Source organism: Solanum lycopersicum, chromosome 3 (assembly GCF_036512215.1).
Source record: "Solanum lycopersicum chromosome 3, SLM_r2.1".
NCBI lineage: Eukaryota > Viridiplantae > Streptophyta > Magnoliopsida > Solanales > Solanaceae > Solanum > Solanum lycopersicum.
The window spans coordinates 68,641,147-68,662,665 of record NC_090802.1 but is presented as its reverse complement, the minus strand read 5'-3'; the positions used below and the strand labels follow the sequence as shown (position 1 = coordinate 68,662,665).

General features: G+C 36.4%; 3 protein-coding genes across 3 annotated transcripts; all 3 read left to right on the top strand.

Moving 5' to 3' along the window:
• Positions 1 to 12,818: 12,818 nt before the first annotated feature.
• Positions 12,819 to 13,532, top strand: LOC104645337 (uncharacterized). Its single transcript, XM_010316719.2, has one exon. It carries the CDS (start codon positions 12,819 to 12,821, stop codon positions 13,530 to 13,532), a length of 714 nt encoding a protein of 237 aa, XP_010315021.2.
• A 5,564-nt stretch (positions 13,533 to 19,096) lies between these two features.
• LOC138347720 (uncharacterized) lies at positions 19,097 to 19,933 on the top strand. Its single transcript, XM_069296039.1, has one exon. The coding sequence runs from the start codon at positions 19,097 to 19,099 to the stop codon at positions 19,931 to 19,933; it is 837 nt and encodes a 278-aa protein (XP_069152140.1).
• A 27-nt stretch (positions 19,934 to 19,960) lies between these two features.
• On the top strand, positions 19,961 to 20,593 carry LOC138347719 (uncharacterized). Its single transcript, XM_069296037.1, has one exon. It carries the CDS (start codon positions 19,961 to 19,963, stop codon positions 20,591 to 20,593), a length of 633 nt encoding a protein of 210 aa, XP_069152138.1.
• The last annotated feature ends 926 nt before the right edge of the window (positions 20,594 to 21,519 follow it).

The window sequence follows — 21,519 nt, the reverse complement described above, 5'->3', positions numbered from 1 at the left end:
AGCTTTTGGTGGGACAATTGGTTGGATATTGAAACTCTTGCCAATCAATGTGATCATATATCTAGTTTAAATAACAGTATTGTAGCTGATTTTTTAATAAATGGGCAATGGAATGAAAGATTATTGAGACAACATGTGCCCCCTTGGTTGATACCAAATATTCTTCAAACAACCATCAATTTTAAAGCAAGGCAAAAAGACACTGCAATATGGATTCCTGTTGATTCTGGTAATTTTATTATTGCATCTGCATGGGAGAACATTAGAAAGAAAAGAAACACTGATCCTATAAATAATTTTATATGGCATAAACATCTACCTTTTAAAATAGCCTTCTTTATTTGGAGAGCTTTAAAAGGCAAATTGCCCACTAATGAAATCCTGCAGAGGTTGGGTCTTGAGATATCTGATTGTTATTGTTGTTATAATAAAGGTAAAGATGATATTAACCACATACTTATTAATGGCACATTTGCCAAATATATTTGGAGGATTCATGCATCAACAGTTGGAATTGTTCCAGCTCATACTACCTTGAGACATCAATTACTGCAATGGAAGAATCAGCAATCAAAAAATGAGGTACACAAACTTCTTTTACATATTTTACCTATTCTCATTTGTTGGAATTTATGGAAGAACAGGTGCTCTGTCAAGTATGGAAGGAAGAATTCAAGCATACACAAAGTGAAATATGGCATATTCAAAGATGTGATGCAGGTTATCAAAACAGTTTTTCCTACTATACCATGGCAATCGAGTTGGAGCAATTTGATCAATATAATAGAGCAATGTCAACAACAATACAAGATAATCATGGTAAGCTGGACTAAACCAGGTATAGATAATTATAAACTCAATACAGATGGTAGTTGTTTGCATAGTTCCGGACAGATTGGAGGAGGAGGAATTCTAAGGAATTATCAAGGTAAAATAATTTTTGCTTTTTCTTTACCATTTGGTATTGGTACTAACAATACTGCAGAGATTAAGGCTGCACTATATGGGCTGAGTTGGTGTGAGCAACATGGCTACAAAAAAAATAGAGTTGGAAGTAGATTCAGAGTTACTATGTCAATGGATCAACAACACAATCAATATACCTTGGAGATGTGCTGAAACTGTCCAACAAATTCAACAGATAGCTAGGAAAATGGATCATTTTCAATGTCATCATATATTTAGAGAAGCAAACTGTACAGCTGATATGTTATCCAAATGGAGTCACAATTTGGAAATACCTCAACACTTCTATACAATAAGACAACTCCAAGGAACAATTAGAGGAAGTTATGTGTTGGAAAAGATGGGCATACAAAATTTTAGAAGAAGGAAGCTCAAAAGAATTAAACACCCTCCCTAGTTTTTTCATTTTCATGTGTAATATTACAATTGGCATTAAACTTTTATTGACTGTTAGTTAGCAATATAAGTTTACTCTTTCATTTCCAATCTTGTAAAAGGGAGAGTCTCCCTAATTTAAGCTTTCTTAGGATTTATTTCCTTAGATAGGCTTCTTATTGTATAAGGTTATATTGACAGATCTTAGTAGATGTATCAATATATACCTACCAAATCATAGAAGGTAAGGCCTAATCCCCCTTCTTGTAATTCTTGAATTTCATGAAATGATAAGGCCTGGGGGTGATGCTAAGCCCCTGACACACTCCAAGGGTCGTTTTATAAAAAAAAAACCCTAAACCCTAAACCCTAAATCCTAAACCCTAAACCCTAAACCCCAAACCCCAAACCCCAAACCCCAAACCCATAACCCTAAACCCATAACCCTAAACCCTAAACCCTAAACCCTAAACCCTAAACCCTAAACCCCAAACCCCATCGCTTTTCCATTTCTCAAATATTTTCTCTCTCTAAAAATTTTCTCTCTCTAAAAATCTCTCAAGGTGTTCATCATTTGAGTTAGCTAATCGGCTAATTCTGGTAAAATTGTTTGTTGTAATGGATGGAAATCCGGTGGATGAATGTTTTAGGCCACCAGATCCTCCGTTAGAAGCTGAGAATCCTACAGTTCCATCGAAAATCCATAACGCGGTGGACTCTGCATCATCGTCCTCATCGCGACGTAGGGAAGAAGCGATCCATGTAGCGACTATAGAGGCTAAAATCGATGCATCTCGTCGCAATTCTGAACAAGGGCACAATATTAGCGGTCAAAATATTAGAGTTCAAGATGGCGAAATTCCAAGAATCGATCCACAGATGGATTTGGGAAGAGTAGAAACACATGCGAGTGGCTCGCCGAAATCTAGAATCCAAGGACAAAAGGAAATTCATCGTCAAGAATCGCAGGCTTTTGATCCGGCGAAATCGCAGTCAGAGGTGGTGAATTCGCAAGGGCGAGAGGAGGCGACATCGACTTCGATTCCAGCTCGATCGGAGAATAATCAACAGAAATCCATTTCTGACAATTTATCACATAGTTTACATCCTCTAAATCAACCAATTGTGGAAGAAAATATAGGTCGAAACATCGAAAATCCACACGAAGGTCATATAAGGGAATCGCGAGAAATTCATCAAGAACAGGGCAATAGGGATGGGAATCAGCTGGGTAATACATATATTTAATCATATCAACATGGTTCCAACTTGAATAAGGCTCAAGAAGTAATTTCACAACAACCACAACTTGCAATTACGATTCCAAGAAATACAGGTTTGAGTGACAAATTTCATTTTTCTCAAAACAAGCATCAAGCTGGTACTTCATCTGAAACAACTCAAGGTAATCCTATTATCCCTAATTCTAATGCCAATTCAGATGTTCGTATTCATAATGTTGAGAGATTGGATAGGGAGTTAGTTAGGAATCAGAATTATAACAGTAACTTTCCTAAGATCTCTACCAATTTTGAGAGAAATAGCTATAGGAAAGAGGCTGTTAGGAATGATCTTCCCCTTGGAAATAATGAGAATTTTAATAAGAAGGATCAAGAGCCTGCTCCCTATACTGTAATTCAGACCTATGCTGATCGTTTGAGATTCAACCAATCTAAAAGAAATGTTAGTATTCAACTGACAGAACCTGAAATAACTACCAAGCAAGGCCTTCCTGCAGTGCTTTATGTGAAGGAGGAAGTTGTTAACACCTTGGCTGCAACATGTAGATTTACCTTAATTGGGAAGTTTATCTATACAATGCCTAGGGTGGAACTTATTAGAAAGAACTTTATCTTGCAAACACAACTTTCAGGAGGGGTTAAGATTGCACATTTCAACTCTAGACATGTTTACATTTATCTAGATAATGAATTGGACTATAACATGGTTTGGACAAAACAAAGGATGAATATTGCTGGCCAAATTATGAGAATACAGGTCTGGACTCCCAATTTTAAACCTGATGAAGAAACTCCTCTTGTCCCTATATGGATATTCCTACCTGAGCTTCCTTGGCACTGCTATAACAAGGAGTTTATCACTAGTTTACTCTCCCCTATAGGAAGAGTTTTATATCTTGATGCAGCATCCATTAATAAGACTAGAGGAAGTCAAGCAAGAGTCAAAGTGCAGGTAGATTTAACAAAGGAAAGACCTCCTCACATATGGATGGGATATATAGGAGAAGATATAACTGATGGAAGGTGGCAAAAAATAGAATATGATAACATTCTGGATTATTGTTTTTATTGTAAACCCCAAGGTCACAAGGAAACAGACTGCATAGTGAAAAAAAGGGATGAAGAAAATAAACAAAGGAAAGATAAGGATAGAAATAAAAATAGCAAAGACAGTACTCACACTAACAATGTAGTTATGCAGACTTCCAAGTATGTGGAAACAGGTAGAATGGTGGATCACACTCAACAAACAAATGCTAATCAACAACAGGTGGTACAAGAAGAATGGCACACCCAAAGAAGGAAAAATGCTAATCAACAAGTCAGGTTTCACACAGACAGAGCTGTACAGCCTCCTCCTCAGACAGGTATAGTTTCTATCCCTACTAAAAATACTTATATTGATCTTGAAGTGCAGGAATTTACCACAGTAGGACAAGAAATGGAGCAAATTGTTGATCAAAGTTCAAAACAAGTTACTCAGCAGATTATTCCTTCAAATAGGCAATCACAGAGTTATGCCTATAATGCTGGTGCTAATGAATATCACGAGCAAAGAAAGGATTATCAAAATCAGGTGAATAGAAAGGAACAAGCTGTGTACCAACAAGAAACAATAAACAGAACAGGTATTGACTCAATGCTCCCCACCCCCACACCACTTCATACTGGTACTGATGTTGGAGTAGCTGTTGGAGGAAAGGATGGAAGTGGTCAGGTGTAAAATGTTCTTAATCCTGTTAGAATTGATAAAGGCAAAGGTAAAGTAGATGAGCAGGGTATATTGATTACTACTGATAAAGAACCTCCTGATAAAATAATTAATAAACATAATCCTATTTCTGATAATACTGATCATGATCATACTAGTCATCATAATAATGATGAGTATAGGGAACCTGATTCAGAAGAAGAGGATGATATAGATACTCATTCCTTAGGAGATGGTCTTGAAAATAGGGATGATACTGGTACCTCTTATCAAATTCAGAAGGGTCCTTTGTTACATAACTCTAATGTTGAAGAAATTAGGGATGTAACTGAAAAACAGGGCTTATCTCCAAGGGGTAGAAAATTGGTAAAGCAAAGTAAAAATACTAGCATTAGTAGACCAAACACTAGGGCTAAAAGCAGAGGTTTATGATGATTAAGATGCTATGTTGGAATACTAGGAGTATCAGCACTTTTGGTACTCTTGAAAGGCTGATCAACTTAAGGAAAATTCACAATTTGTCTATGATTGCAATCTTAGAACCATTCTCTAATTTCTCTCTTATAGATTCTTACAGAATGCAGTTGTTGATGGATAATTGTCATTATAATCCAAATAACAAAATTTGGCTTTTTTGGACAAAAGAGGTAGACTGTCATATATTGGAGAGTGATCAACAAAATATTACTTGTGAAATCAAGCATGAGGAGTGTAGTGAGAAGTTTCATATGACTTATGTTTATGCTAAGTGTAAAGATCAGCTAAGGAAACCTCTTTGGGATACCATGTTGAAATGGGCTGAAACTAGTGATCCTTGGTGCATTATAGGTGACTTCAATGTGATAGCTTCCACTCAGGAGAAGCTTGGGGGTCGAGCTTACAATATTAGTAAAAGTCTGGAATTTATCAGCATTATTGAAGCTTGTGGTTTGGTAGATATGGGGTATACTGGTCAAGATTACACTTGGTGTAATCATAGGAAGGATGGTGCAAGGATTTGGAAAAGGTTGGATAGGGGTATGGTTAATGATAAGTGGCTATACATGATGCCTCAAAGTAATATTACTCATTTACCTTTTGTAGGGTCTGATCATTGTCCTTTATTATTAGAAATGAATAATATTCAAACTCCTGTTATTAAATACTTTAGATTTCTCAATTGTTGGACTGATAATGAGACATTTCTGCAAACAGTTGAAAATTGTTGGAATAGACAGGTTATTGGTGATCCTATGTGGATTTTTCATACTAAGTTAAAGAGATTAACTAGAACTCTAAGAATTTGGTCTAGGAAGGAATATGGGGATGTATTTGAGAAAGTAAAAAAGTATGAGGAGATGGTGCAAAAGGCTGAAGCAGATATGCTTGTGGATAACAGTTCTGAAAATAGAGAAAAGCTAAGTGGTGCTAATGCTCAATATATTAAATATTTGAAACTTGAATATGCTATTCTCCAACAGAAAACTCAATTACAGTGGCTAAAAGAAGGAGATGCAAACTCCAAATATTTTCATGCTGTAATTAGAGGTAGAAGAAAAAAGATGGTTATTTCTAAGGTTATGAATGAGAAGGGTGATTGGATCCAAGGTGAGGAGAATATTGGTAATATAGCTTGTGAATATTATCAAAGTATCTTTACTGGGAAAGAAGAAAGAATAAATGAGGAACTAATTCAGTGTATTCCTGAACTGATTTCTATAGATCAAAAGGAAATTTTGGATAGATTACCTATTGAAGATGAGGTAAGAATGATTATTATGAGCATGAATCCCAATTCTGCTCCAGGTCCGGATGGTATTCGAGGCAAGTTCTATCAAGTGTGTTTTGATATTATTAAAGATGATCTTATGGCTGTTGTACTCTCTTTCTTTAATGGTAAAGTTATGCCTAGATACATGACTCATGCATGCCTTGTATTACTTCCTAAAGTAGATCACCCTAACCAACATAAGGATTATAGACCTATTAGTTTAAGTAACTTTACCAATAAGATTATTTCAAAGATCCTAAGCACTAGATTGGCTTCTATTCTTCCTCATATTGTTTCTATGAACCAGTCTGGCTTTGTTAGAGGAAGGAGCATATCTGAGAATATTATGCTTGCTCAAGAAATTATTCATGGTATTAAAGCTCCTAAAGAGGGTAGGAATGTGGTTATTAAGTTGGATATGGTTAAAGCTTATGACAGAGTTTCTTGGGCTTATACATGCTTAATATTAAGAAAAATGGGTTTTAGTGAAATTTTTATTGATAGAATCTGGAGAATTATGAGTAACAATTGGTACTCTATTGTGATTAATGGCAGAAGGTATGGATTTTTTCACTCTACAAGGGGTTTAAAACAAGGTGATCCATTATCACCAGCTCTATTTATATTAGGGGCTGAGGTATTCTCAAAACACCTTAATTTTCTGTATCAGAATCATCTTTATATTGGTTTTAATATGAACAAGAAGGGGCCTCAAGTTAATCATCTTAGCTTTGCAGATGATATAATCATTTTTACCTCTACTGATAACACTTCTCTTCAACTTATTATGAAAGTTATAGAGGATTATGAAGCTGTCTCTGATCAGAAAGTCAATAAGGAGAAGAGTTATTTCATGGTTACTCTTAAGACTAGTAATGGCATTATTGATAATATTAAGAGAATTACTGGTTTTAGTATGAAGAATAGTCCTATTAACTATTTAGGGTGCCCTCTTTATATTGGTGGTCAAAGAATTATATACTTTTTTGAGGTTGTAGACAAAGTTATTAAAAAAATTTCTGGTTGGCAATCTAAAATTCTGAATTTTGGAGGTAAGATTACTCTCATTAAGCATGTTCTTCAATCTATCCCTATACACACCTTAGCTGCTATATCTCCTCCCAAAACAACTATCAATCATATTAAAAAATTAATGGCTGATTTCTTCTGGGGTATTGATAAGGAGGGTAAAAAGTATCATTGGGCTTCTTGGGATACTATGGCCTACCCAACTAATGAAGGGGGTATTGGTGTAAGGCTTTTAGATGATATTTGTAAAGCATTTCAATATAAACATTGGTGGGATTTTAGAACAAAGCACTCTTTGTGGAGCAATTTTCTAATGTCTAAGTACTGTCAAAGAGCTCATCCTGTGGCCAAGAAATATAACACAGGAGATTCTTTGATGTGGAGATATTTAACTCGAAATAGAATTGAGGTTGAAGTTCATATTAGATGGCATATTCAGTCAGGCACTAGTAGCTTATGGTGGGATAATTGGACTGGTAATGGAGCTATAGCCAACTATTGTGATCATGTTTCAAGTTTGAATAATATGGTTTTGGCTGAGTGCTTAACTAATGGTAAGTGGAATGAAAGGTTTATTAGACAACATGTGCCAGCTATACTTATCCCTCATATTCTTCAAACTTGTATAAATTATAAAGAAGGTGCTGAAGATACTGCAATATGGCTTCCTGAGGAAAGTGGGAAGTTTTCTATTGCATCTGCTTGGGATATTATTAGAAGGAAGAAGAGTACTGATTATATTAATACTATTATTTGGCATAAGTATATTCCTTTTAAGATTTCATTCTTTATTTGGAGAGCAATAAAGGGCAAATTACCTACTAATGACAACCTACAGATTTTTGGTAAACCTGCAGAGGAGTGTTATTGCTGTTACAAGCAAGGCAAAGATGATATTAACCATATCCTTAGTACTGGTCATTTTGCCAATTATATCTGGAAATATTATGCCAGAAAACTAGGTGTAATTCACTTACAGACAAATATTAGAAGCCTGTTTATACTATGGAGAAATCAGCATGCAACTAATCAGGTTCTTAAAACTCTTTTTCAAATTCTTCCTAACATTATTTGTTGGAATCTGTGGAAAAATAGGTGTGCTGTGAAATATGGCAACAAGAGATCAAGTATCAATAGAGTTCAATATGGTATTTACAAAGATGTTATGCAGATTATTAAAGTGATGTTTCCTATTATTCCTTGGCAATCTAGTCTAGATGAGTTGATTAATATTGCTGAAAAATGTCATCAACAATATAAGATAACTGTGGTAAATTAGACTAAACCAATGGAAGGTATTTATAAGTTAAATACTGATGGTAGTGCAACACAAGAAACAGGTAAGACAGGTGGGGGTGGCATCTTGAGAGATCACACAGGTAAAATTATCTTTGCCTTTTCTATTCCATTTGGTTATGGTACTAATAATATGGCAGAGTTGAAGGCAGCTTCATATGGACTTGAATGGTGTCAACAACATGGCTACAAAAGAATAGCATTGGAGGTGGATTCAGAACTACTTTGCAATTGGATCAACAACATAATTAACACACCTTGGAGATGCTATCCAACCATCCAGCAAATTCTTCAAATCAAAAGCAAGCTGGAGTATTTTCATTGCAACCATATTTTTAGAGAAGCAAATTGCACTGCTGATCTATTAGCTAAATGGAGCTACACTAGTGATATTCCTCAACACTTCTATACTTCTAATCAACTAAAGGGAGCAATCCGGGGAAGTTACATTTTGGAAAAGATGGGCATTCAAAATTTTAGAAGAAGAAAGCTAAAAATAATCAAGTATCCACCATAGCAAGTTTTCATAATAGCATGATTCTTAATATTTTTTCGAGTGTTAATAAACATATTCTTTGACTAGAAATAGTTAGTAGAATTGTTTTTCATTTTCATATGATTGTAAAGGGAGAGTCTCCCTCATTTAAGCATTTCTAGAAATTTGTATGAAAGAGGAGTCCTCTATAGGTTTAATTTTTGAGCCTAATATTGTAAAAGGTTATATTGACTAATTTTAGAAGATAAGTCAATAATAACCATCAAATGATAGAAGGTAAGGTCTATGTCCCCCTTCATGTAATTTTGAATTTTATATATGATAAGGCCTGGGGGTGTTGCTAAGCCCCTGACCCACCTCAAGGGTCGTTCAACTAAAAAGAAAAAACCCCAAACCCCAAACCCCAAACCCCAAACCCTAAACCCTAAACCCTAAACCCCAAACCCCAAACCCCAAACCCCAAACCCCAAACCCAAACCCTAAACCCTAAACCCTAAACCCCAGCATCCTGGCCACCAGAATTCCTCAACAACAACACAGACCTAACCAAGCAATTTGGAAGCTAAACATCCATGGCAGATTCGATTGCAAATCAGCTTGGGATGAAATTAGAAACAAAAAGGCTAAGAACTTTTTCAATTCTGCATTATGGCATAAATTCATTCCTTTTAAGACTTCATTTCTATTATGGAGAAAATTAAAGGGTAAGCTTCCTACAAATGAAAAATTATCTAACTTTGGCATTGAGCCATTACCTTGCTTTTGTTGTTTTGATCGAGCAGGTATGGATACCATTGAGCACATCTTCAATTCTGGACCTTTTGCAACTATAGTGTGGAATTTTTTTGCAGCGACTGCAGGGATACAAGCTGACCACTCCACACTGCCAGCACTGATCAAACAGTGGTGGACAACCAAGCCAAACAACGCAGGCCACAAACTGCTGTTGCAGGCGACACCAATATTTATCTGTTGGAATTTATGGAAGAACAGGTGCGCATGCAAATACGGAGGCAAAGGAACCAATATCAGCCGCGTCAAGTATGCAATTTACAAGGACACCTTCAAGATGTTGAAAAATGCCTTCCCAAGTATCAACTGGCCTGCAAACTAGACAGCATTGATCCAAACAAGCGAGAAATGTGTTCACATCATTAAAGTGTACAAGGTAACATGGTTTTAGCCTCCAGACCAATGGATCAAAATTAATACAAATGGAAGTGCTCTCACCAATGAAGGAAAAATTGGGGCTGGAGGTATCATCCGAGATAAAGAAGGCAAAATGATAATGGCTTTCTCAACACCTCTTGGACAAGGATCGAACAACCAAGCTGAGATTGAGGCTGCTCTCTTTGGACTGACTTGGGCTTTTGAATTAGGTTTCAAAAACATTTTACTTGAGTTAGACTCCCAATTAGTGGTGCAATGGATTTCAAACAAAATAGCACCACCTTGGAATCTTACCAATCAGCTTGAAAGACTCCAACAAATCATCATACAAACTCAGAATTTCAGATGTTCCCACATCTTTAGAGAAGCAAATTGGGTCGCAGACGCACTTTCAAAACATAGCCACAACAATACAGCTCCTCAAGTCTACGTCCACAGCAACCAACTCCCTAAAGAAGCACATGCCTACTATCAAATGGATCTGATGGACATGCCAAGCTTTCGAAGAAAGAAGACCAAAATGATTTTTGATCCTCCTTGATTATAGTACCTTTTCAACTTAGCTATATGTAAATAATATAGATACTTTGAATAGGACATAGGTTAGTTAGTTGATAGGCTTTCTTGTAAAGGGAGAGTCTCCCTAATTTATGCTTCCTAGATACTATGTAATGAGAGGAGTCCTCTCCTTAGGTTTGTAGTATTTTGGTTTCATCTTTCATTGTAAGGGGTGGAGTTGACATTCTTGAAAGTCAACTCCAAACCATCTTAGGATTGGAGGTTAGGTTTATGCCCCCCTCCGTGTATTTTGTTTTTGTTATTAATGGTAAAGCCTGGGGGTGTTGCTCAGCCCCTACCCCTCCAAGGGTAATTAAACTAAAAAAAACCCTAAACCCCAAACCCCAAACCCAAAACCCCAAACCCCAAACCCCAAACCCCAAACCCCAAACCCTAAACCCTAAACCCTAAACCCTAAACCCTAAACCCTAAACCCTACACCCTAAACCCTAAACCCTACACCCTAAACCCTAAACCCTAAACCCTACACCCTAAACCCTAAACCCTAAACCCTAAACCCTAAACCCTACACCCTAAACCCTAAACCCTAAACCCTAAACCCTAAACCCTAAACCCTAAACCCTGACTATTGTTTTTACTGCAAGCATCAAGGACACAAAGAAATTGATTGTATTGTTAAAAAAAGGGATGAAGAGAATCAGCACAGGAAGGAAATGGAGAAAAACAAAAATAAAAAGGATAGTGATCATAGAAATGTAGAAGTGCAGTCTTCCAAGGTTGGGGAGAAAGGTAGAAGGGAAGGAATTCAGACTCAACCAAGACAGCACAATATTGAGAATCAACAACAAGAGCTTCAAGATGATTGGCAAATACAAAGAAGAAGGAATAGCAATAATCATCAAGTGAGATTCAATACTAATAATAATGTCATGCAATATCAGCCTACCCAATCAGGTATAATCTCTATCCCTACCAAAAATACATATATTGACTTGGATTTGCAGGAAACTACTTATGATGGAGGAGGTGTTGAGGAACATACTGCTCATATTCATGCACAAAAAGATCAGTATCAAGATCATTCAAACAGACAAATTCAAAGTCAAGATGGGATCCAAGAGTATAGAGATCAAAGGAGTAAGCAACAAAGACTGGAACTACCTGTCACTAGAAATATACAAACTGTTCAAAATAGAGATGGGATCATTGCCTCAAGTATTGACTTAATGCTCCCATCCCCTGCACCCCCTTATAATGCTGATAATATTGTTGGAGTAGCTGTTGGAGGTGAGGTTGGAGGTGGTCAGGAGAATATTAGACTTGCTCTTCTTAGAACTGCTAAAGGAAAAAATAAAATATATGAACAGGGGACTATTTTTGATTCAGAACCACCTGATAAAACTAATGAGAATAATCCTACTTTATTAAGTGATACAAACAAAAATAGAATTGACCCTAATACTGATAGGAATCCTGTTGACCCTCAAAGGGATAAGAACGTTGATGCTTATAGAGAACCTGACTCTGAAGATGAGGATGATATTGATACTCAATCTCTAGGGGAGGGTACAGTTCAAGGGGAGGATAAAAACTCTCACCATCATCATAAAGACCCTTTGCTTCATCCCTCTAATGCTGATGAGATTAGGGAGGTTACTGGAAAACAAGGTCTATCTCCTAGATGAAGGAAGCCTGTAAAACAAAATAAACAAGCTAGTAATGTAAAACCTAACACTAGAGCTAGAAGTAGAGGTGTTTGATGAACAAGTTTATTTGTTGGAATGCTAGGAGTATCAATACTCTTGGTGCTTTATAAAGGTTGATTATTCTTAGAAAGATCCACAATTTGGCTATGATTGTTATTTTGGAACCTTTTGTTAATTGTTCTCAGATTGAGTCTTATAGAATGCAGATGATGATGAGTCCCAGTTTTTACAATCCTAATAACAAAATTTGGATATTTTGGAATGAGGAGGTGAAATGTAGGATTATTGACAGCAATCAGCAATATATTACTTGTGAAATTAAGCATGAGGATTGCAATGAGAATTTTATAATGACTTATGTTTATGCTAAGTGTAAGGATCAGTGGAGAAAACCTTTGTGGGATGGTATGTTGAAATGGTCTGATACTAACTATCCTTGGTGTGTTATTGGAGATTTTAATGTGATAGCTTCAACTCAGGAAAAATTGGGGGTAGAGATTATAACATCAGTAAGAGTTTGGAATTTCTTAGTATTATTGAGGCTTGTGGTTTAGTAGATATGGGATATATTGGTCAACATTATACCTGGTGTAATCACAGGAATGATGGGGCTACTATTTGGAAAAGGTTTGATAGAGGTATGACTAATGACAAATGGTTAGAAAAGATGCCTTATACTAATATAACTCATCTTCCATCAGTAGGATCAGATCACTGTCCTTTACTGATGGAAATGAGGGATAAGGATGATCATATTATCAAGTACTTTAAATGTCTCAATTGTTGGATTGAGAATGAGTCTTTCTTATCTACTGTGGAACAATGTTGGAAAAAGGATATTACTGGAAATCCTATGTGGATTTTACATTCAAAATTGAAAAGGTTAACTACAACCTTAAGAGAGTGGTCAAAACAGGAATATGGAGATGTTTTTGAAAAAGTAAAGCATTATGAGGAGGTTGTGAAAAAAGCTGAGGAAGATTTGATTATGGACAATAGTAATGAGAATAGGGGGAAGTTGAAGAATGCTAATGCTCATTATATTAGATATTTGAAACTTGAATACAATATTCTTCAACAAAAAACTCAATTGCATTGGTTAAAAGAAGGAGATGCAAATTCTAAGTACTTTCATGCTGTGATTAGAGGAAAAAGAAAAAGAATGTCTATTCACAAAATTATGAAGGATAATGGGAATTGGATTGAAGGTGAAGAGTATATTGCCAGAGAAGCTTGTGAATATTATGAGAAAATATTTACTGGCAAGAAATGAGATTATAAGAGAGGATACTTTACATTGTATTAAGAACTCAATTACTAGTGATCAAAATGCTGAGTTAGATAGAATACCTTCAGAGGATGAATTAAGACAGACTATTATGAAAATGAATCCTCATTCAGCTCCAGGTCCTGATGGATTTGGAGGAAAGTTCTACCAAGTTTGTTTTGACATTATTAAAGAGGATCTGATGAATGTGGTTAAGTCTTTCTTTAATGGTTCTATGATGCCTAGATACATGTCTCACTCTTGTCTTATTCTTTTACCTAAAGTGGATCATCCCTGCAGATTGAAGGATTTTAGACCTATCAGCCTAAGTAATTTTACAAATAAGATTATTTCCAAGATTATTAGTAGTAGATTGTCTTTAGTATTACCTTTTATAATTTCAGAGAATCAGTCAGGATTTGTTAAAGGAAGGAATATATCTGAAAATATCATGTTGGCTCAAGAAATAATACATGGCATTAAACTCCCTAAAGATGACAGGAATGTAGTTATTAAACTTGATATGGTTAAGGCTTATGATAGAGTTTCTTGGGCATATACTTGTATTATTTTGAGAAAATTTGGCTTCACTGAGGTTTTTATTGACAGAATTTGGAGGCTTATTAGTAATAATTGGTACTCCATTGTGATAAATGGTAAGAGACATGGTTTTTTTCACTCTACTAGAGGTTTAAAACAGGGTGATCCTTTATCTCCAGCACTTTTTATCTTAGGAGCTGAAGTTCTCTCTAGACAACTTAATGATCTGCATCAAAATCAGCTATACAGAGGTTTTCACATGGAAAGGAATGGACCTCAGATAAATCATCTTAGTTTTGCAGATGATATAATTATTTTTACATCCACTGATAATACTTCTCTTCTATTAATCATGAAAACTATTGAAAATTATGAACTTGTTTCTGATCAGCAGGTAAATAAGGATAAGAGTTATTTCATGATTCCTAATACTAATCAAGATATTATTGAAAAGATTAGAAAGGTCACAGGATTTAGTAGAAAGAACAGTCCTATTAATTACTTGGGGTGTCCTTTATATATAGGAGGACAAAGAGTTATCTATTATTCTGAGGTTATAGAGAAGGTGATCAAAAGAGTGGCTGGTTGGCAATCAAAAAGATTGAATTATGGTGGTAACACTATTTTGATTAAACATGTGTTGCAATCTATTCCTATTCATACACTTGCTGCTATTTCTCCTCCAAAGACTACTTTAAACTGTATTAAAAAAGTAATTGCAGATTTCTTTTGGGGTATTGATAAAGATGGAAAAAAGTATCATTGGTCATCATGGGAGAATCTGGCATATCCTATTAAAGAAGGGGGTATTGGAGTAAGGCTATTAGAAGATGTGTGTACAGCTTTTCAGTACAAACAATGGTGGGAGTTTAGAACAAAAATATCTTTGTGGAGCAAATTTTTAAAGGCTAAATATTGTCAAAGAGCCAATCCTGTAGCAAAAAAATATGACACTGGAGACTCTATTGTATGGAGATACTTAACTAGAAATAGACCACTGGTGGAATCCAATATAAAATGGCAAATTCATTCTGGGACTTGCAGCTTTTGGTGGGATAATTGGTTGGGTATAGAACCTCTTGCTCATCAATGTGGTTATATCTCAAGTCTGAGAAATGAGTCAGTATCTGAATTTATAGTAGTAAGCACATGGAATGAGGGAAAGGTGAGACAGCATGTGCCACCTGAACTAGTTCCTACCATTCTTCAGATTTCTTTCATCCACCAAGAAGGAAAAGATGATACAGCAATATGGAAACCTCATGAAACTGGTAGTTTTACTCTTTCTTCAGCATGGGAAACCATTAGAAAGAAAAGGAATCCGGATCCTATTTATAATATTATTTGGCATAAATATATTCCTTTTAAAGTATCTTTCTTTATTTGGAGAGCTTTAAAAGGAAAATTACCTACCAATGAAATTTTACAGAGATTTGGCAACACTATAGCAGATTGTTATTGTTGTTACATCAAAGGCAAAGATGATATCAATCACATATTGATGACTGGTAACTTTGCCAAATTTATATGGAAATATCATGCATCTTCATTGGGAGCAGAACAAAACACAACAAATTTGAGGCATTTATTATTACAATGGAGAAATCTGCCAGCAAGAAATGAGGTACACAAATTACTTATTCAAATTTTACCTAACTTTGTTCGTTGGAATCTTTGGAAAAACAGGTGTGCTATCAAGTATGGAAGGAAGCAATCTAGCATTAATAGAGTACAATATGGTATCTTTAGAGATGTAATGCATGCCATCAAAGTATTGTTTCCTAGTATACCATGGCAGTCGAGCTGGAACAACTTGATCACCACTGTGAATCAGTGTCAGCAACAATATAAAATAGTTATGGTAAGCTGGAACAAACCTATATTAGGTAATTTAAAACTCAACACAGATGGGAGCTATTTACATGATTCAGGTAAAATTGGAGGAGGTGGAATCCTTAGGGATCATCAAGGTAACATAGTATATGCATTCTCTTTACCTTTTGGTTTTGGTACTAACAATACTGCAGAGACAAAGGCAGCACTATATGGATTGGAATGGTGCTTACAACATGGATATAAAAGAATTGAACTAGAAGTTGATTCAGAATTACTATGTAAATGGATCAACAATACAATTAACATACCATGGAGATGTGTAGATATTATCAAACAAATTCATCAAAGAATTAGAAAAATGGAACAATTTCAATGTAATCATATATATAGAGAAGCAAACTCTACTGCAGATCTCTTATCCAAATTGAGCCACAATTTGGACATACCTCAACACTTCTATACAACAAGACAACTTCAAGGAACCATTAGAGGAAGCTACTTATTGGAGAAGATGGGTACACAAAATTTTAGAAGAAGGAAGCTCAAAAGAATTAAACATCCTCCTTAGTTATAGTTCAAGTCTATAATGATAGTGTAATTCAAATATCATTAAATCTATTCTGTGACTTCTTATAGTTAATAGAATAGGTTTTCTAATTCATCATTGTAAAGGGAGAGTCTCCCTAGTTTATGCTTTCTTAGGATTTTTAATTCCTTAGATGTGCATCATATTGTAAAAGGTTGAATTGACTAATCGTAGTAGATAAGTCAATTACATACCTACCATTTAGTAGAAGGTAAGGTTTATGTCCCCCTTCTTGTAATTTTTTGCTTTATCAATGCTAAGGCCTGAGGGTGATGCTAAGCCCCTGACCCACCTCAAGGGTCGTTCAATTAAAAAAAAACCCTAAACCCTAAACCCTAAACCCCATCGCAACTCATTTTCCTGAATTTTTCTCTCTCTAGAAATTCTCTCTCTTCGCACGCGCTCTCTCTCTCAACGGCTGACTCACTTCATTTGCCCAGTGCTGCATTGGCGCGTGGGCCACCGGCAGCCGTCAAATGGCCACCGGACCAAACCCAAGAGGAGCGCTCTCACATAGGCTGCTCATCCCAACATAACACGCTCGAGGATCAATCTCAGAAGGCTTCAAAATTGCAAGTGGAAGATGCGATGAAACCTGCGATTCATGAAGAGACCTTCGCTGAAGAACACGAAAACATTTCCACAAGAATTTCTGGATGGAATCGACTGGAATCGAGTAGAGAAACGACTTCCAATCACCAGGATCCACTACCAGCTAAAAAATTACATCATTCCACCGTCCCAATCACTCAGAATCGAGAGGCGATCCTTGAAGAGGTCGCGATGAAATCGCCAGAATTTCGCCCTTTGATTTGAGCCACTTCCATTCAAAATCATGAGGTCGCGACCACTGGGGTTTTTTCCACTAACAAAGGCGTACCTTTTGACCAAAGTTCGAAGAAAATGGATGGTCGAAACACCGGTGACGATAACTCCGGCGAGGGTTCAACCTCAGACGCTGGAAAAAATGGCAGGGCACAAAACAATGAGGGTTCTCAGGCACCAAATACCCATGTAACAACCTCCCCTCATCATATTGATAGAGGAATCAACAACAACAACAATCAATCGATCACAGATGAACATAAATCCAACAATCACCAAGAACAACAAGTCTGTGCATGGGAAGGAACAAGTTGTAATCGCAGGGGTACACAAAGTGCCAATACAATGGTGTCACCAATAATTGAGGCGAGAACAAGGATCAGCGAATCCAAACAGCAACATGGGGAGGATTCGATTAATCACCAGGATAATAACATGAAGAACAACACCCCAACAGTTTCAACAGACTCCACACATGGAGTTTCAAACTTTTCCTTTGATATGAGAGGTAATTCATCCCAATTAACTCCCAATTTGAATGCAGGTAAATCAACAACAATACATAACAAGGAGGTGGAAGAGAGGCAGACTGGGGATGCAAAGGAACAAGGATAGAAGCAAGGAGTTGGAAATTCTGATCACCTCAACAATCAAGAACAACAGATTGAGGAAGGAAGGAAAAGGAGTGAAGGAACCAAATTGGATCAGCATCAAAGGAATACTGGAAAGCAACCAGAACAAGAAAGAAACAACAACAAACCTGGAGGTAAACCTGGTAATCAATTCAACCAAACGAGTGAAGAATACCATAACAATTTTCCCAAAATTTCCAACAACTTTACAAGGTATGATCACAATCTTCATGCTAATAGAACCAATAAACAGGGTGAAATGGTTATTCAAGATAGTACTAGACATATTAGTGCTAATCAGCGAAATCAACAGCCTAATAGTAGTAACACAAAGGATCAAAACAATGAACCTGCTCCCTACACAGTTGTCCAATCCTTTGCTGCTAGGCTGAGATATAATCAGGCCAAAGATGAAATCCCTATTTGTTTAAATGAACCTGTTCATACGACTAGACAAGGCCTCCCAGCTGTTTTGATAGATGAGAATGATTATTATGTTAAGTTGGCTGAAATTTGTAAGTTTAATTTGATAGGTAAGTTTACTAATACCATGCCTAGAATGGAACAAGTAAGGAAGAGCTTTATTTTACAAACTCAATTGATGGGGGGGTCAAGATCACTCATTTCAATTCTAGACATGTTTACATTGATTTGGATAATGAATTTGTTCAGTGGTCGTAAGCTTATTAATCTGACCCAAATTGGGATTACCAAACTGTGTGGACTAAACTGAAAATGACCATTGAGGGGCAGACTATGAGAATACAAGCTTGGACTCCGGATTTCACACCTGAAGAGGAAACACCTGTGGTACCTATTTGGGTGTCTATACTAGGGTTACCTTGGCATTGCTACAATAAGGTCTTTCAACTGTTTTGGAAAGTATAGGTAAAGTACTCTTCTTAGACTCACCCACATCTCAAAGAACTAGGGGTAGCACAATTAGAGTCAAAGTTCAAATAGACCTCACTAAAGAAAGACCATCTCATGTGTGGTTGGGATTTAAAAACTCAAATCCTAACAAGGGAAGATGGTTAAAAGTGGAGTATGAAGGTATCCCTAGTTATTGTTTCTATTGTAGACATCAAGGACATAAAGATGAAGTTTGTACAATCAAAAGAAGAGATGAGGAAATACAACAAAGGAAAGAAATGAATGCAGCAAAAAACAGCAAAGAGAAAGGCAATGGAAAAAATCTGGAACAAGAAAAAACTGCAAGAGAAGAGACAACAAAACCTCCCAATCAGCCAAATAAAAATCTGAAAGAAGGGATGAAGAATAGGGAGGAACAGAACCAATCAAAGGAACAAGGGATAGACTCACAACACAAACAGGATAGGCACAAACAAGAGGAGCAAAGTCAACAAGAGGAACACCAAGGAGAGCAGTGGCAAACACAGAAGAAAAGAAATCAGAAGAATCAGGAAAATGTCACCTCCAAATATGTGTGGAGACCTGTTACAGCACCTCTGCAGCATACCAACAATAATCAACAACAAGAACAGGGCATTACTGGTAATAATATAATTCCTATTCAAAATAATTTTTCATATCCTGAAATGCAGGAAAAACAGGAGACACAGCAAACAGAACAGCAGGGATTTAGGAAGAAAGCAAATCAGGAAGATTACAACACTGATGAACAATGTACTGATCAACCTGCTGATAACAAGCAAAACAAATTGCAGACCTCGAATATGCAGAATGCTGAGGACAATAAATGCAAGAACCCAGGTATTGACTTATCTCTCCCAAGCCCCAGAACCCCCAATGATTTTAATGTTATTGCTGGTCACACTGATGAAGTTTATGGAGGAATGGATGGGGGGTGTAAGGATAAAACCACTAACTTGCAGGATGGGGTCACCAAAGGGGGGAATTTGCCTCATGTTATGCATGAGGGGTTGGATTATGACCATAGGTGTGACCTTAGAGCCTCTAGGTGTGATGAAAATGATGAAAATGTTATGAAACAGCAGTATCAATAGTCAGAGCAGTATGAGCAAAACACAGAAATGAGGGAGCAATCTGCCAGGGCAAAACAGGGGAAACAGCAACACAGGAATAAGGAAGGTGATGAACAAAGGAAACATGGTGACACTAAGGATAGTGGAAATACTCCAAAGAGCAAAAATAAGCCTAGTAAACGAAAAAGGGATGCTAGAAAAAGGAGACAAAATAGGCAACAAGAAAAGAGTAGTGAGCAAGGGGAAGAAGGTAAAGAAGAATCTTGTAATAAATTTGTTATGATTGATGATAACCAAGGTCTGGATATTCCCCCCTTACAAATCCAATACATGACTCCCCACAATCCAAATAAGACTGAGAATAAGCAACAAGAGAAAAAAGACCTTGAACATGTAGTGGATGATTATGCAGTAATTAATTCTGAGGATGAAATTGGAGGTGACAGCCAATCCCTTGAAGAGGATGAGGATAATGATGAGACTAGTGAGGCTCTTATTAGAGCCTTTAGTCCTTATAAAGATCACTCTCTAGAGGATGAGACAAAACAAGTTACCAAAACTCAAAGCCTTTCTCCAAGAAGCTTCCAACAAAATAGATTCCACTTCACTAAACAAGATGCCAACACTGTCACTGCAGGCAGATCTAACACCAGATTATTCTCTTCTAAATCTTCTCAATGATTAGTACAATCATATGGAATGTGAGGGGGATTAATACTCAAGGAGTTCTAGAAAGACTCAAAATGCTCAGGAAAATGCACCATTTATCCATCATTGCTATATTGGAACCTTTTTCAGATAGTATCAATATTCAAAGTTTCAAAATGCAGTTAAACATGGATAATGCTATTAGTAATTGTAATAGTAAGATTTGGGTTTTTTGGAACAGTGATATTGACTGTAATATTCTTGATGAAGATGAACAGCAAATTACTTGTGACATGAAACACAATGAATTACCATATCAATTTACTAGTACATTTATCTATGCAAAATGCAAGGAATACCTAAGGAGACCTCTATGGGAGAAATTGCTACAGCATGCTTCTAGAAACATCAATCCTTGGTGTGCTGTGGGAGACTACAATGTTATTTCTAATATGGAGGAAAAACTAGGAGGACTGCCATACAATATGAAAAAAAGTATAGACTTTATTGCAACTATTGAAGCCTGTGGTTTTATTGACATTGGTTTTAGTGGTCACAAGTATACTTGGACTAATAGAAGAGGTATTAATCAAAGAATTTGGAAGAGACTTGATAGAGCCTTGGTTAATGACCTATGGTTAGAAAGAATGCCTCAAACCACCATTACTCATTTATCATCTACAGGATCGGATCATTGTCCTTTATTGCTAGAAATGGCTTCTAATGATTATGATCACATCAAATATTTCAGATTCCTTAACTGTTGGATTGACAATCCTCACTTTATGCTCACTGTTAAGGAATGCTGGAATAGGCCTATGGAGGGTAATGCTATGTTGAAATTCCATCAGAAAATGAATAGACTCTCAAACACCCTTAGCACTTGGTCTAGAAAGGAATTTGGGGATATATTCCAAAAGGTTAGGATGTATGAAGAACAAGTGCATGATGCAGAAGAA

Bases quoted from the DNA above. Each gene is read 5' to 3' on its own strand.
- LOC104645337 (XM_010316719.2), top strand. From the start codon at position 12,819: ATGGGATATATTGGTCAACATTATACCTGGTGTAATCACAGGAATGAT.
- LOC138347720 (XM_069296039.1), top strand. From the start codon at position 19,097: ATGAATGCAGCAAAAAACAGCAAAGAGAAAGGCAATGGAAAAAATCTG.
- LOC138347719 (XM_069296037.1), top strand. From the start codon at position 19,961: ATGAGGGAGCAATCTGCCAGGGCAAAACAGGGGAAACAGCAACACAGG.